The sequence below is a fragment of the Dipodomys ordii genome, unplaced genomic scaffold (assembly GCF_000151885.1).
Source record: "Dipodomys ordii isolate 6190 unplaced genomic scaffold, Dord_2.0 Scaffold8, whole genome shotgun sequence".
NCBI lineage: Eukaryota > Metazoa > Chordata > Mammalia > Rodentia > Heteromyidae > Dipodomys > Dipodomys ordii.
Window position 1 is genome coordinate 24,330,022 of NW_012267224.1, and position 16,855 is coordinate 24,346,876.

At 42.7% G+C, this 16,855-nt stretch overlaps 1 protein-coding gene across 2 annotated transcripts in view; it reads left to right on the top strand.

Annotated features, from left to right (window-relative positions):
- Positions 1-9,362: 9,362 nt before the first annotated feature.
- The window catches only part of Slain2 (SLAIN motif family, member 2), a 60,811-nt gene continuing 53,318 nt past the window's right edge, over positions 9,363-16,855 (top strand). For both annotated transcript variants that reach the window (XM_013009076.1, XM_013009077.1), the window contains exon 1: positions 9,363-9,828. In XM_013009076.1, the coding sequence (XP_012864530.1) occupies positions 9,431-9,828 (398 nt within the window). In that variant the 5' untranslated portion in view covers positions 9,363-9,430. The remainder of the gene's footprint in view (positions 9,829-16,855) is intronic.

Here is a 16,855-nt window from a genome sequence, read left to right on the forward strand (position 1 = left end):
TAAAGACACTTGCATGCCTATGTTCATTGCTGCACTATTCATAACAGCCAAGTTGTGGGAACAGCCCAGATGCCCTAAAATAGATGAGTGGATCCCAAAAATGTGGTACCTATACACAGTGGAATTTTACACAGCCATTAGAAAGAATAGTATTATGACATTTGCAGGGAAATGGAATGACCTAGAACAAATCATGTTAAGTGAGGTAAACCAAGCTCAGTGAAACAAACAGCACATGTTTTCTATCATAAGCAGAAGCTAGGTCTAAAATACACTGGGACATAATAAATTATACAGGTCTCTTAGGCATTTACACAAATACCTAGAGAGCAAAGGAAGATTCTCTTAGTAGAGGAACAGAAAGGCATAATGCCTATGGTCATATGATCATACAAAACAATATTTATCAAAATTAACCCCAGGAAATGAAAACAAGAGAGTTTTTTCTTTGTTGCTGTTTTTGCTTTCTTTTTGTCTTGTTTGTTCATTTATCTTTGGGAGGGCTAGGGGAGGCATAGAAATGGAGGGGAAGGGTGAATAAATGCAGCAGAAAGTACTATGTTGAAAATGAACTATACACCTTATGTGTGGAAATGGGAGGGGGAAAAACTAGAAGAAAGTGAATGAAGGAGTGACATTGTTCCAAAAGAAATGTGTTATTTACCTGACTTATGTAACTGTAACCCCTCTGTACAGTACCTTTATAATAATTTTAAAAATTAAAGAGGCTGAAATGTATAGCTCAGTGGTAGAGTACCTGCTTCGCACATAAGAAGTCCCGGAATCAGTCCCCAGCCCTGCACCATTCCTCAAGTGGAGAGGCCTATCCTGAGCACTCCATCTATGTACTAATGAATTTTCTACCCCTTCCCACCACCCCCAATTCTTCCCCATAGTGCCATTTCTGTGCCCTTTATTTGATCTCCTCCTTCCTTATTTGATTACTACTTCAGTGGAATTTATTCTACTTTATTCTTCTATTGCTTCTTCTTTTTAGGGTCATAGGCATACATGCATATAGTTTTAGGTCCCTTTTTGGTTCTTGTGCTACAGGTAGCACACTATAAACACTATTTTGAACTAGTTATCTTTGAGATATGGGTCTTTCTTTCCTTTTTATTGAAGTATAGTCTTTCACCTTGTGAGTATACCATCATTTGTTCAAGTAGTCGTCCCACCATGATAACATCTGAGTTGCTCTTAGTCTTTTGCCACTAAAATAATGATGTAATAAATAGCCATGGATATAGGGGCTTCCCTGTTTTTGACAGTTTGTCAGAGTATTACAAGTAATATTTGTAGACAACTAACTCCATTTTATAAATTAAGATAACCTGAGAAGTTTTCTGTTCTTTATAACCAAGGAAGTCATGATTGTGAGAACTCCTTTCTATGTAGCAGGTAAATTTCTATTCTAGAGAGAAGAATTTATATCTATCCCTCTAATATCTTTCATACTTCCCCCAAAAAGCTTGCAATTTTTCTTCTTTATATAATTTCCATGGCAGTTTCACATTGCTTTGTTTATAGCTAGTCACCTGCTTATGTCTCATCTCCTGACAATAAATTGCTGCTGACGCACATTCCTCTTTTCTTTGTCATCTTTGATACTGTACATAGCTTGGATTACCAAATGAAGACACACAACAAGTTTAGCCAGCACATGACAATGCTCCCCTAAATTCATCCATAACTTAATGTCTCAAATAATACCTGACAATAAATCCCAGGTGCCCTAAAGAATTGGATGAAGGGCTGGGAAGGTGGCTCAGTGGTAGAGTGCTTGCCTTGCATGCATGAGGCCCTGGGTTCGATTCCTCAGCACCACATAAGCAGGAAAAAAAAGCCGGAAGTGGCGCTGTGGCTCAAGTGGTAGAGGGCTAGCCTTGAGCTGAAGAGCTGAGGGACAGCGCCCAGGCCCAGAGTTCAGGCCCCACAACTGGACCCCCCAAAAAAAATTTAAAATAAAAAAGAATTGGATGCAAAAAGAAAAGAAAAGAAGCCAAGTGATGGCGGCTCACACCTTTCATCCTAGCTAGTCAGAAGGCTGAGATCTGAGGATTGTGGTTCAAAGCCAGTCCATGTAGGAAAGTCCTTGAGACTCATCGCCAGAAAACTAGAAAACCAGAAAACCAGAAGTGAAGCTGTGGCTCAAAGTGTAGAGTGCTAGGCTTGAGCAAAAGAACTCAGAGACAGCACCCAGGCCTTCAGTTTAAACTTCATAACTGACAAGAAGGAGAGAAAGAAAGAAAGAAAGAGAGAAAGAGAGAGAGAGACCAAAAGAGAGAAAGAAAGAGAAAGACAGAGAAAGAATGAAAGAAAAGAAAGGAAGGAACGAAGAAAGAAAGAAAGAAAAAACTCATAAGAAACTAAGGAAAAAAAGAAATGATGTTCATTATTTGTTTGACAGTTGATGGAAGCTGGATCCTGGCTGGTGGTCCTTCAAAGGGACAATAAATGTTCTGGTCTGAATTTAAGTTTCCAGAGATAAGCCCCTTGCTATAGCTATGTGGAAGACCTAGCAACTACATTATTATGCCCAGGGAATAGCTCAATTTCCATATGGAGGATATGACCTCTGATGGGCCTAATTGCTGTCCCTGAGCTTCTCAGCTCAAGGCGAGTGCTCTACCACTTGAGCTACAGCATCACTTCTGGTTTCCTCGTGGCTAATAAGAGATAAAAGTCTCACAGACTTTCCTTCCAGGGCTGGCTGTGAACCATGATACTCATATCTCAGCTTTCTGAGTAGTTAGAATTACAGGTATGAGCCATCACTGCCTGGCTCTGATGATCTTTTGACTAAGTGGAGGAAATGCTGTTGTTATGTGTTCATATGCTCTTCTAGGCCCTGACAGCCTACATCAACTCTTGAAGGAACCTTGTACAATAATATGAAATGACTCTGAATGCACCAGAAGTGAAGAAATAGAAACGCATGTGTCTGTTTTTGTTTTTAATCCTGTCTGTGGGAGAGGTTGAGGAAAATCATTGCCTTTTTGCAGTATGTGAAAGCAATACACACTTCCCAATTAGAGTATACAGACCTTCTTCTTGCCAGGATTATCACATTTACCACCGTGATTTGTCTGCCACCAATGCACAGTGGTATTTTGGTGGTTTGTTCAAGAGCTGTCTATAGATAATCTCACATCAAAAGTTGGATCTAATATGCAAGGACTCAGAGGATGCTTAAGCAGAACTGCTGATAGCTACTTCTGACTCTGGGCTGACTAAACACCTGATACTTCCTGATCAACTGATCTTGGCTGCAAAAAACAGGCAGTAGCAAAAGTCCAGTAACTTGGGGATATTGTGATGAGAGAGTGAGGAAACAAGTCTTGTAGCAATGCTGGTAGACAAATACGCCAGCAAACAGAGCAGATATGTCGGGATTGCAGGCCATCACTCTGAGTGCTTCATCTAAGGTAAACCATACTCACTGATAACACGGGAACCACCTGTGCCAGTCCCTACTTTACATCTTACCCTCATTTCTCCAGAGGAGTGTGCAGATGTGAGACGAAGGATCTAGTTTCCAGGAACTAGAGGGAGATAGAATCTGTTTACACATTGGTAGACTCATACATTAAGGAGCTTTGTAGATTGGGCCCTAGTCCAGCTGATCAGATTACCAATTTATTCCAAATGCTAGAAACAACCCTTGTAGGCAACAGCTTCCCAACCCTTTCAACGCAACTGTTCTCACATACTATGCTACAGAGGGCACGGAAAGACAAACTACTTACACCACCTGATTTTGGCATTTACCAAGAGTTAGTGTCTAATCTAATCTAGTACTGGACATGGTGCTTCTTTCCTCACATTTCCTTGACAATATTCTTTGGCCTCTGTGTGTGTGTGTGTGTGTGTGTGTGTGTGTGTGTACCAGTCTTGCGGTTTGAACTCAGGACCTAAGCTCTGGTGCTTCTTTCCTCATATTTCCTTGACAATATTCTTTGGCCTCTGTGTGTGTGTGTGTGTGTGTGTGACAATATATTCTTTGGCCTCTGTGTGTGTGTGTGTGTGACAATATATTCTTTGGCCTCTGTGTGTGTGTGTGTGTGTGTGTGTGTGTGTGTGTATCAGTCTTGCGGTTTGAACTCAGGGCCTAGGCTCTGCCCCTGAGCTTTTTTTGCTCAAGGCTAGGCCTCTACCACTTGATCCATAGCTTTCCTTCTGGCTTTCTGGTGGTTAACTGGAGATAGTCTTTCCTGCACAGACTTTCCTGCATTGGCTGACTTCCAACCATGATCCTCAGGTCTTAGACTCCTGAGTAGCTAGGATTACAGGGGCTATCCACCACTGCCCAGTCTATCCTTTGGCTTTGATGTCTGTTTGTAGTCTTTCTTATTTCAGGACCTCTTTAGTTTTCATTGTCTGGTCTATAGGTCAAGGATTCTTGGCAATAAATTCTGACTCTTAAATGTTCTTGCTTTGTTGTTATGGTTCTACTGCCCTCGTTTTTTTCTACTAACTGCTATCCCATAAAACCCATCCACACCAGGCTCTTTAGCCTTTCTAATAAGCCTAGATGTCAAAAACTTCATGTCAGAAAATGTGTTTTCAAAACAGATGGAACTTCTGACCTTTCTTGTGTCTTTTAAGTACTTGGAGTGCTGCTTAAGTAAATGGCCTTCTAAAAGGGCTTGAGCAAGAGACTTTCTGACTTGAAGATTTGGATTATTCCTTAAAAGTTTTCTTCCATCTTTATTAGTTCTCTTAAAACATCACTCAGAAGTGACTCATACTACATTTTTCCAACTTCAGTATCTTACTAAAATAAGATTGTTATTTAATAACCCTATCTTCTCATCTGCTATTGCAAAAGTGGGGGAGTATAAGTTATTGTTTCTTTTTGAGCTAAGATGGCAGCTTCCTAAAGGTTCAAGAACCTGTTTATTTGTGCTCAGATCATAGACTTTCTACCCTTATGTAGGGTAGTATGTATAACAGAGGACCACCTTAAGGAAGTGATATCTGCCCTCCTGGTCAGCTTTGAGGCAGATCTGATTCATGGTAACTGCAAAAATTATAGATCTGAATTTTGGACTTCCTTCTTTTTTTGTTCTTCAGATTTCAAGTCAGAATTTCTTATATAAATTAACCATTAACTGCTCTGGGATTCTTTTCTAAGAATACACTGTCCTAAAACAATGAACAGGAAGGCCCTTTGATAGATACAAGGGAGGCCTACTTGGGGGAAGGATGCTGGTGAGGAGTAGATGAGGAGGAGGAGGAGGAAATGGCTAACAAATGTATGTCCATGGAGATAAAAAAAAAAAGTGGGTGTGCTGGATAGGAAAGCCTGTGACAAAGAACTGGAGTGGTTTAAAAGCAAGAGGATAAATTTCTGGAAGTGTGTAGTAGTTTCTAGACTACTCATGTGCTCATTCGCAATACATATAGACATATAGGATTTGAGGACGGCTAAAATGCCTTTGAGCCATTGAGTAATAGTTTTTCACTTAAATACTTTTAGTGCCTTGTAATTTTTTCCATACTGTCAGGAGTTTCACTGAGAGCTCATGTGCAAGTGGGAACAAGTTATGGAAAGGGCCACACCTGCCTAGAAAAGAAACAATTCCTTCATCCAGCAACAAAGCAAGCTTATCATACAAGAGAACACCTGCAAAGCTAGTAATCAGTGTGATACATACACCTACTGACTCTACTCCTTGTTTTTATTTCAGAATCGCTTCAAGAGTGGCTTTTAAAACATGTGCTCACATTTCTGAGACACCAGAGAAGTGTTGTAATTAACCTGAAAGAGGAAGGCTTTGGATAGAAAAAGACATTTTTGTCTCCATACTTCTCAGTAAGACTATCCTCAGCAACTCTTCAGGCTGTTGGCAATCAGGAGGTGGAGCATGACCTAGTTTTAAGAATGATATATGCAGGATGGCATGTTGCTCTTTTGGAAGAGGAAAATATAATGCTAAAAACCAACCATCCAAAATACTTAGGAATTTTCACTTTAATGATTTAAGACATAACACATTTATCTGAAGTGCTATTTTAGGAGTTCATTTGACAAGCATTTATTAGGCTTCTAAGCAGAGTAGTGACCTGAAGTGACTTACCTGAAGGGTCTCCTGGTTGTTGTATACCATAGGAGTTAAGTGGCAGAATAGAAGAACTCATTAAAAGAATACTACAGTCATCCATATAAGAGAAAATGGCAACTTGAACTAGAGGTCATGTATAGGTGCTGGAAATTATTCAGATACTTTAAATGTAGAGCCAGCATGACCAAACCAGATTTGGTAGACAAAGGAAAGTAACAAATATGGATTATCACCAAGATATTTTGCCTAAGCATTTCACAGAAAAGAATGGAATGGTATACTTCAGTACAAGCAGATATTGGCATGTGCTTATATAGTATGTATATGTCTAAATGAGTTACAAGTTCAGTTTCAGACTTAAGAAGGCTCTTAGACATCAAATGTCTGGAGCAGTGCCTGCCATATATCAGACAAAAATTAACTGAGTAAAAAATGAAGATTTAGAGTAAAGCAATTAGATAAAAAGACAATTATATCTACTTTTATGTTTAATCATATATTTACATTCATGATATTAGAATTCTTCACTTTTTAGTACTGGATATTGGATTTGGTACTGATATCGGAGGTCAACCAAAACCAAAACAAAACAAAACCACATTCTGGGAAAATATAAGGACCTGAAATTAAAGGAATAGAAGTCAAGGTCAAGCACCACAGTTATATTATAGCTTGAACCCAGCATCGGGCTTTCTGATCCTTAATTGTTCCACATTACTGAACAAGACTCCTTGTACTCCTTGCCTCACGTTAACATTAGTGTTAACTTCATAATGTTGATTGAACTTTTTTTCCCTTCAGAATATATATTTTTGGGGTTTTCCTTGAGAAACTGGCCAGTCAAAATCTGTGTCACAAACCATTAGTTCAAGTGAAAACTGCCACATGTGAAGCTGTCACGATATTCTTCTCATCATGACATGTCTCTCTGGAACAAGTTCAGATACGTTAGAAACAAATGATATTTGTACATCATATAGATGATACATGGATTAGTTCACAATTACTGTTAGTCAATGAAGGCATCTTTTGTTTAAGTCAGGAAAATCCTTATAGTTAGTAAATTTTTAACATACTCAGTATGTTTCTTTTTCTGGTTATGAATAAACATATTTCTGGTCCTTGACTTTTCAGAACTTACATTCTAATTAATGTGTGTGCGTGTGTGCATGCGTGTGTGCATGTTTTCATGGGCTTGAACTCAGTTTTCACAGTTTTGTTCAAGGCTAGCACTCTGAGTTTGAGCCACAGATCCACTTTCTGGTGGTTAATTGGAGATAAGAGTCTCATGGACTATCCTGCTTGGGCTGGCTTTGAACCACAGTCGTCAGATCTCAGCCTTCTGAGTAGCCACTAGCACCAGCTTTTCAACAAATCAGATATTGAATGTCCACTCTGTTAGATATTGTACAAGACATGGCAAAGACAAAAAAAAAGTGTGTATGCTGGTACTTGAACTCAGGGCCTGGGTGCTGACCCTTTTTTTGTTTGTTTGCTCAAAGCTGGCACTTTACCACTTGAGCCACACTTGTACGTCCATCTTTTTGGTGATTAATTGGAGATAGTAGTCTCATGAACTTTCCTGCTGGAGCTGGCTTCCTCACATGAGTTCAAAGCATTGTGTGTGTGAGCTACCAGCGCCCAGCAATAGAGTCCATTAAAACAAAAAAGTTTAAACCGGATGCAGCATGGAAATCCATCCCTTTGTATATAAATGGTTCATTTAAATCAGATGTATGACCCAAAAGAAAGAAAGAAAGAAAGAAAACAAATGAAAAGACTTCCTTGGGGAAAAAAAGCAATTTAAAAAAAAAGTAGGAATACCTGTAGAGAGCTACTGATGTCCAAGTAAGCAGAACAATCAGCTCTTTGTGATCGTCAGGAACAGGTTTCCTAGATGGGTGAGCACAGGTTTTATGCAAAGATCAGCTTTGGTAGGATGCTTATTTTAGACAAATAAAATAGAACCAGGCACAAGGGCAACCATTAAAAGTCCTTCCAGATGCATCCACACTCAGGTGTGATAGTCCTGCAAGGGTTTTAGCTAAGGGCAGCGGAGACAAGAGTGGGAAAGCTGCAAAAGTAAGCCAACTAGTTCACAGTTGATACCAACTAGTTCACAGTTGACACCCGCAGCAGCAGCGATGGTAATGGAAACAGAGCATTTAAGTCTGGTTTTGGTGCTGCAAAAAACAAAAAACAAAAACCGGGTACTACTTTCACTCATCTCAGTATTCTTCATTACCTGTTAACATGTTTGTTAATTTTAGTACACATTTTTTTTAGAAAGTCAAGACACACTACATGGAAAAAAGATTTCCGGGGGAGAGGGAAGGGCCAAGAGGGGTGGCAGAGAAGCGGTTTTCTGTGTCTGGCTTCCGCGCGCTGTGAACTTCGAATCCGAAAAAGTGATGTTTTTAACCGATGAAATAATGCCTTTGAAAGTGCTTAGCATAGTGACTTGCAATACAAATTACGATTATTGTTTTGACCTTGGAGCTCTCTCAGCCTCTGCAGATTCGGGTTTGTTATTTTCAAGGAAGGCTGCGGTCACAGCTGGTCTGGGGGCTCTAGCCAAGCTCTGACAACCTCCGATTTCAAGCAGGAACCAGCTGAATGTTTGCTAAACCCTCCCCAGCGGGCCCGGCTCGGGGGTCCTCCTAGCCGCGTCTGGGAGTGAGGAATCCGCTCCACGGCCCTCACCCAAGTCCAAGAGGCAAGGCTGACCCACAGCCACGTTCGCAATCTCAGCCCCGCCCGAAACAAGCCGATCTCAGCTCGGGGTGAGGCCGGCGACTGGAGCCGCACCCCGCAGCCGGCCTGGCGGGTCCCACCTCCGCCAGTGCTGCGATCACACCCCTTCCTGTGCAAAGCCACGCCCACACATCAAGGCTCCGCCCCTGTCCGCCAACGAGCCACGCCCACAGCGCGCAGGTCCCGCCCCTCCACCCGCCCGGCCCCACCGCGAGCTCGGTGCCTGGTCCTTTCAGCGTCGGCGGGAGGCCACGTCCACTCCCGACGCTCTGAGGTCACCGACGGGGCCGAACTGCAGGGGGCGGAGGGACGGAGGGAAGATGGCGGCGGAGGCCGGATATTGGCGCCGCCTCCCCCAATCCCGGAGCCGGCGCAGATGAGGCGGCTCGGCTGGAGCCAGCGGCGCTTCGGAACCCGAGCCGGGGAGACCCTGGCGGTGGGGCCTGGCCCAGCTCTATGCCGGCGCCTCGGCTAGAGTGAGCGGCGGCAGCGGCGGCGGCGGTGGAGGCGGCGGCGGCGGCGGCGGCGGTGGAGGTGGCGACGCCTCGCTCCTCCGCTTCTCCCCGGGTCGCTGTGAGTCCCCGCGGGCGGCGGGCGGCGGGGCCAGGATGGAGGACGTTAACTCCAACGTGAACGCCGACCAGGAGGTGCGGAAGCTGCAGGAACTGGTGAAGAAGCTGGAGAAGCAGAACGAGCAGCTGCGGAGCCGCTCGGGCGCCGTGCAGGGCGCAGGCCCGCTGGGCCCGGGCAGCCCGCTGCGGGCCGGGGTGTCGGCTCCCGGCTCCGGCGCGGCATCCCCTCGAGGCTACCCTTTGGGCCTCGGCGTCAAGTCCGGCGGCGGCGGCGGCGGGGCCGGGTCGGGCCCCAGGCGGACGAGCAGCGAGGAGCCGCGGGACGTCACCTGCTTGCTGGCGGCGGGCGAGGGCGGCTTGCTGGACGAGGTGGAGCCGCTGAGGCCCGAGGAACTGGAGCGCCTGTCGGGCTGGGAGGAGGAGGAGGAGAGCTGGTGAGCGGGCGCGGGGAGAGCGCGGGGCGCCGGGCAGGGCTGGGCGGGGACGGGCCGGGGGCGGAGGAGCGGCGGGCCGGGGTCACCCCGCTCCGTCGCCGCGCTTTGTGTGGCCGGATGGTCTCTCGGGGAGCTGGGACTCTGTGCGTTTCTTGCTCTGGCCGCGGGAATACAGCTAGAGTTGGGGATGTCAAGCGCGTGCAAGGAAAGGGGCAGGGAGCTAGTTCTTCGGGGGGGTTCGAGGACCCTCGGGGTGCTCGGGGTGTCTGTGGATGACACAGCTGCAGACAGTCCGATCGCCTGGAGGAGTCGGAAATGGAAAGCTGGCCTTGTAGGAAGGGCCCTGCCTTTGTGTGAAATACCGGCTTTGGGGTGTTTGGGATAGTGGGGAGAAGGGTCTGCTTGATGAGATCTCGTCGCCCGGTACGCTGGGCTGGAGGTGGGTAGGGCAGACCAGAGTCGTGGTCGTGGTCGTCGTCGTCTGGGGGTCCGTGTTTGGGACCAGAGATGGGTGTCTTTCTGGTGGGTAAGGGGAGGCCGTGTGAATCAGCGCTCCCCCTTGGGGGATGGGGTGACGCTTTGTGTGCAGAGGGCAGAGGATGGTGTTGCTTTGTGTGACGAGGTGGATCCAGAGCCTCAGCTCTTTCTTTCTTTCTTTTTCTTTTTTTTTTTTAAAGCAAGAATTGGGCCTGACAATTTTCAGAGCTGTGAAGTAAGAGTTATCAAACCTTTCATTTCCATATCATCTAGGGGCAAGAGAAAGAGCCCTACCTAAAGTCTAAAACAAATTGCTTGCCTGATGAACTTGTGACCCATGCCTTGATATCACTTTTACTAATAGAAAACACATGGGAGGAAACTTTTACCCTCTTCATTTTATTGCCACTTAATTAAAGATGTGTGTGGGAAATTATCTTTCTCTCTTGATTCATCCTTTTAACTTTTCGCTGAAATAGCCCTTCTCATCGTTGAAAAAGAAACTTACGACGTAGTGAATTCAAAGTCCTTTGTAGACCAATATTGCAGGCCTTGAGTTTTGAAGTGTTTTTGAGCTTTGCCTGGATCGTGCCCTGGCTTTGCCACTCACTGGTCATATGACCTTGGGAAAGCTACTTGGAGCTTCTCCCCCCCCCCCACCTCCCATTTGATAGAGCAAATTGTAGTTCTTCTATAGAGTTGTAAAGATTAAATAAAATAATCCATTGTGTACTTTTAGCTCTGGGACTGGCATAGAGTAAATTCTCTGACTAACGACTGTTACTTTTAAACCTACTTTCTTAAATCAAGAATATTTAGCATGCTTATACGAGCTGTGGGAGATTCTAAAGATTTGGTGCTTGTTCAAAAGGTGTTATAGTCATGCTGAGAGCTAAGCAGTTGAACAAGATAGGATGTATGCAGTGAGTTGTTGGAAGACTGATGGGACAAAAAAGACTTAATTCCCCGAAGCTGGAAAGAAATAAAAGTCTAAACTATTTAGAACAAACTTTAAGGAGGAATTGGAGTTGGGATGGGGAGTGACAACTACATGTGGGGTTTTTGTTTTTCTTCTTTCTCTGTTCCTGGGGCTTGAACTCAGAGCCAAAGTACTGTCGTTGAGTTTTTTGGTTTTTTTTTTTTTTTTGTGCTCAAGGTTAGCACTCTTCCAGCTCTGTATCCAGTTTTTTGGTGATTAATTGGAGATAAGAGTCAGACTTTCCTGCCAAGGCTGGCATTGAATGGTGATCCTCAGATCTCAGCCTCCTGAGTAGCTAGGATTACAGGTGTGAGCCGCTAGGGCCTGGCTGTATTACAAGGAGGTATTTCTAACTCCTGGCTGGGAAGATGAATGACAGAGGTACTTAAGAATATATGATGTCAAACCTTTGTGTTATTGCCAAGTGATAACCAAGTATTATTAGAACTGAATGTGGTAATGACAGTTTTTCACATTAAGGGAAATCACATCCTACCAAAGGAATCCTTGGTATGTATGCACTTTAAAAGAACCTAGAATCATCCAAATATCATCACATGTCTCTTCCAAGTGATGATGATATTGATGCTCATAATAATAAGGATTAGCTGCACTCATCAGCCCATTTTAGATTATGTATTATTAGAACACGTTGACTCCACTTGGAGAAGCTGATTAAGTCTTTGGCTACTTTGGTTTCTAAGCATAGGATTTGTTAAAGAAAAACAAGTCATTTTAGTTACTGTGTCAGAAGTTTCTTTCAACAAGATTGCTCCTTATTGCTTTGACCTGGCTTCATGTTTTTTTTTTTTTTTCTTTTTGTGATACTAAGGTTTTAACTCATCTCTTCTCACTTGATATTCAGGCTCTGTCAGTGGAGCTACACCCCTAGCTAGTACATTTGATTTTTGGAATACGATCTTGATTTTTTTTTTCCTGGACTAGCTATTTACATTTCCTGTGTAGTTGGGATGACAGGAATGCGCTCCACTATTTTTTGAGATGGAGTCTTGTTAACTTTTTGCTCTGACTATCCTTAAACCAAGATCCTTGCTTTCTCAGTTCCTCAGTAGTTAGGATTATAAGAATGTGCCACAGAAGTTGGTGCCAGTGGCTCATGCCCATCATCCTAGCTACTCAGGAGGCTGAGATCTGAGGATCATGGTTTGAAGCCAGCCTGAAGGAAAGTGTCTGAGACTTTTTATCTATAAACTACTCTGAAGCCAGAAGTCATGCTGTGGCTCAAGCACTAGCTTTGAACACACGTACTGTCCTGGCTTCATATCTCAATATTATAGATGACTTAAGCTTTTTTCTTAAAAATTTGTGTGCATTAAAACTTGAAGGGCTGGGAGTGTTGGTCACTTGCCTAAATGTTTGAGGTCCTGCACAGGGGAAAATTTCAGATAAATCATAGTTGGATAAATTATGTATTTATGGTATAAATTGAAGGCTGTGAATGTCATTGGCAGAAAGATTCATAACTGGCAATTTTTTTCTTAGCCAAAATTTACCTTCTATGCCTTCTAACCATTGTGCTTCTTTTTAATCTAGAGGAATATTTTGCTTCAGATTTATATATCACAAAATGTTGATAATACTAGTAGGTATTATGTGGAAAAATAACTAGGTTCTGGGGCAAAACTAATTTATTGAAAACTAGATTCAACAAAAAGTAACAGATACTGAACTTCTATGAGATGCTACTATGGATTAAACACACTAAAAGTTATGGTTTGTTTCCTGAACTTAAGTTGTGTTGTTAAGGAACTAATTAATACTTTATAAAATACTTAGGCAACTTTGACAAACTTTGGTGAGGGACCCAACTTCATTATATAAATTTTATTTCATAACTAGTACACACATGTGTATGAGTAACTGAAACCAGAGTTTCGTAAAACTATAGTTACTTGTACGATAAGTGATACACTAATATATTTTTCCTGTTCTATTTCATTTAGGGAAAAAATGCTACCACTTGGTAAGTTGTCTTTGTGTCCCACCATGAATGGGATTGTAACTCTCACTTTAAAAAAGAAGGTTCTAGAGTAACTCAGAAAAGTCTAGGGAAAGGATCTAACATTGTGTATCACAATATGTAAAGATGTGCCAGGCAATTTACAAATATTTTGCATTAAGTTACATTTAATTTTTTTATTTTGGGGGCTGGGAATGTGGCTCAGTGGTAGAGCACTTGCCTTGCATGCCTGAGGCCCTGGGTTCAATTCATTAGCACCACATAAGCAAAAAGAAAAAAGCAGAAGTGGCGCTGTGGCTCAAGTGGTAGAGTGCTAGCCTTGAGCTGAAGAGCTGAGAGGCCCAGGCCCAAAGTTGAGGCCCCACGACCAGACCCCCCCCCAAAAAAAAACCAACAATTTTTTTTATTTTTTGTCAGTTGGGGTTTGAACTCAGGGCCTGGGTACTGTCCCTGGGCCTCTCTGTGCTCAGGGCTAGTGCTCTACCACTTGAGCCACAGCCCCACCTCCAGTTTTTGAGTGGTTAATTGGAGATCAGAGTCTCATGGGACTTTTCTGCCTAAGTAGGCTTTGAACCATGATCCTCAAATCTCAGCCTCCTGAGATATATATAGATATACATAGATATTATAAGGTATATATAATTTTTCACTTAAATAAACTTAATCTCTGTTTCAGCTTTAAATAACAAAGTAAATGATGGAACTAAGATTAGAATCCAGCTCTGTAGATCAAACAATGCTGTTTCCACTGTCTCTCTCTCTCTCTCTCTCTCTCTCTATATATATATATATATATGTATATATGTATGTATTTATATATATACCTATATATGCCTTTTCACATGAGTAGTTCCTTTAGATATTAGAAGACTGCTATTATGATGATACACTCTGAACATTCTCTTCTGCAGAGTAAATCCCAATGATTTCTTTTTTCTGTGTTTGCTTTTTTTAAATTTTTTTGCCAGTCCTGAGGCTTGAACTCAGGGCCTAGGTACTGTCCCTGAGCTTCTTTTGCTCAAAGCTAGCATTCTGCCACTTAAGCCACAGTGCTGCTTCTGGCTTTTTCTGTATATGTGGTACTGAGCAATTGAACCCAGGGCTTGGCAAGCACTCTACCACTAAGCCACACTCCCGCGCGCGCGCGTGCTCGCGTGTGTGTGTGTGTGTGTGTATGTGTATGATAGGAAAGTTTATTAGGAAAGCAAAAGACTTTCAATAGACTGAAAGAGGGTCATCTCTTGTACGAGACTGACAAGTATTATTACTAATTTTTTTTGGTTGGTCTTGGGGTTCAAACTCTGGGCCTGGGCACTTCCCTGAGCTCTTCACCTTAAGTCTAGTGCTCTACCACTTGAGCCACAGCATCAGTTCCAGTTTTCTGGTGGTTAATTGGAGATAAAGAGTCTCTTGGACATTCCTGCCTGGGCTGGCTTTGAACGGCCATCCTCAGATCTCAGCCTCCTGATTAGCTGGGATTACAGGCGTGAGCCAGTCGAGCTCTGGAATGATTTTTATCCCATCAGATGTTGAAGTATAAGAAGCTTAGAGCCCTTACTTTCATATTACTCTTTCAAATTTACTGGAGTTTTACTAAATTACATCTAATCCTAAGGCAATGGTTTACTGGACTTGGTAGGTGAGTTAAAGAGTGCTGGCAGCTCACACCTATAATCCTAGCTACTCAGAAAGCTGAGATCCAAGGAGGATTATAGTTTGAAGCTAGCTTGAGCAGGAAATTGCATCCAATTAACTACCATAAAGCCCAAAGTGGAGCTGTGGCTCAAGTTCTAGCCTTGAGCAAAGTTCAGGGATTCAGCCAGGCCCTGAGTTCAAACTCCAGGACTGTCAATGCACAAGGGTCTCTACACACAGATGCACACATAGGTCTATTTTTTTCAGAAACATCATGCTGACCCAGCTTAGCCTGGAATGAAGCCTTTCATTAATCCTTTGGTGAAGAGAATACTCAAAACACCCATCTTATGACATTGATGGGCTACAGAGGCTAGTCACTTTTAAGTTGGAAAGTTTTAATTATAACATTCTCTCTTTGAGACCTTAGGATCTCATCCTCCACTTTAAGCTTCCCATTGCATTTCCCCATCATTCATGGTAACTGTTCCTGTCATTTCCCATTCAAGGGCCCAAAACCCCTGCAGTCTTTTAAGATTGGAAATTGAAGTCACTCTTTGGCTGATATGGGGCAGTGTAGGCCTAGGTCAAGAGTCTCTTGTCCTTGCTGTCTGTCAGTGTGGACAGAGAGATTCCAGGTTGTGGTTGATCCCAGGTCCACCTTTTGGGATCATGATCAATAGTGGTTGTGTTTAAGGAAGAGCCACACTGCAGAAACAGAGCAACAGGTTGGGACCAGTAAGGCACAGCAGCAGAGAAAGACCTCTCACAGATGATTATAAGTAGGAACAATATAAACATTATTATTTTATTTCTCCCTGTAAATGTAGAGACTGAGAGGACAGTAGATTATCGAAGGTTTTGGTAGAATTAGACATTTCATTGATCTGGGCTATATTGCCCCAAGTGTCTGGAATGTAAACACATTTCGTTTTAATCAGAATGTACACATGGCCTTGTGTTGTGGTTACAATATGAAGAGCTATCTTGTTTTGAAGTATTGCATGTCTTGTTATTTTACCTCAGTGCTGAGTGGAGTTAGCCCTTAAGCTGAATCACTTGTGGTTTTGTATGCTAGAGATGAGAGGAAATAAATTTAGTTAAAATACTAGCAATATGAGTTCCAATAATGAGTAGCATCTGGGTTTTTCTTGGAGCTATAGAAATAGCAAATAATGGAAAGGCAAGGGCTCAGCTTCCTGTCCGTAGGAAGGTAGACAGGCATAGGCAGCAAGTTGGACAGGCATGGGCATCAAGTAACCATGTTTTAGTTACTTTCAAAGAATTCTCCTATACCCCCTCTTGTCTGAACAGTTTTCTACAACGCTGTTTCTTTATGGTCCTTTATAGTCAGGATGAGGTTTCTCCTTGTTGGGCTGATACACTCAGTCTCCTCCCATATTGGAGATGAGTGATAGGTCAGGCGGTGGTCCATACCAAAAAGACCGTTTAGGATATAACTTCATAGTATATGATACACCATTTTCTAGTATACAAGTCAGTGACTTTAAGTATATTAATAAAGTCCTACAACTTTCAACACTAACTCTAGAACATTTTCCTCATTACCAAAGGAAACTCCAACCCATTAGCAGTAACTTCCTATTTTACCCTCTTCCTTGCTTTATCTACATTCTATAACTAGGAAAGTGCTTATTTCTTATACATAAAATATTGCCTCAGATTGGGCATTAAATTTTCCAATTTCTTTGTGTTGGAATAGTATTCTATTGTGTGGATTTACCATATGCATTCATCAGTACATGGATATTTGGATTATCTTTTGGCTATGAGTAATGCTGCTAAAATAAAACATAAGTTTTATTTTTTTTAATTTTTATTTATTTTTTGGGGGAGGGGGTCCGGTCGTGGGGCCTGAACTCTGGGCCTGGGCGCTGTCCCTCAGCTCTTCAGCTCAAGGCTAGCACTCTACCACTTGAGCCACAGCACCACTT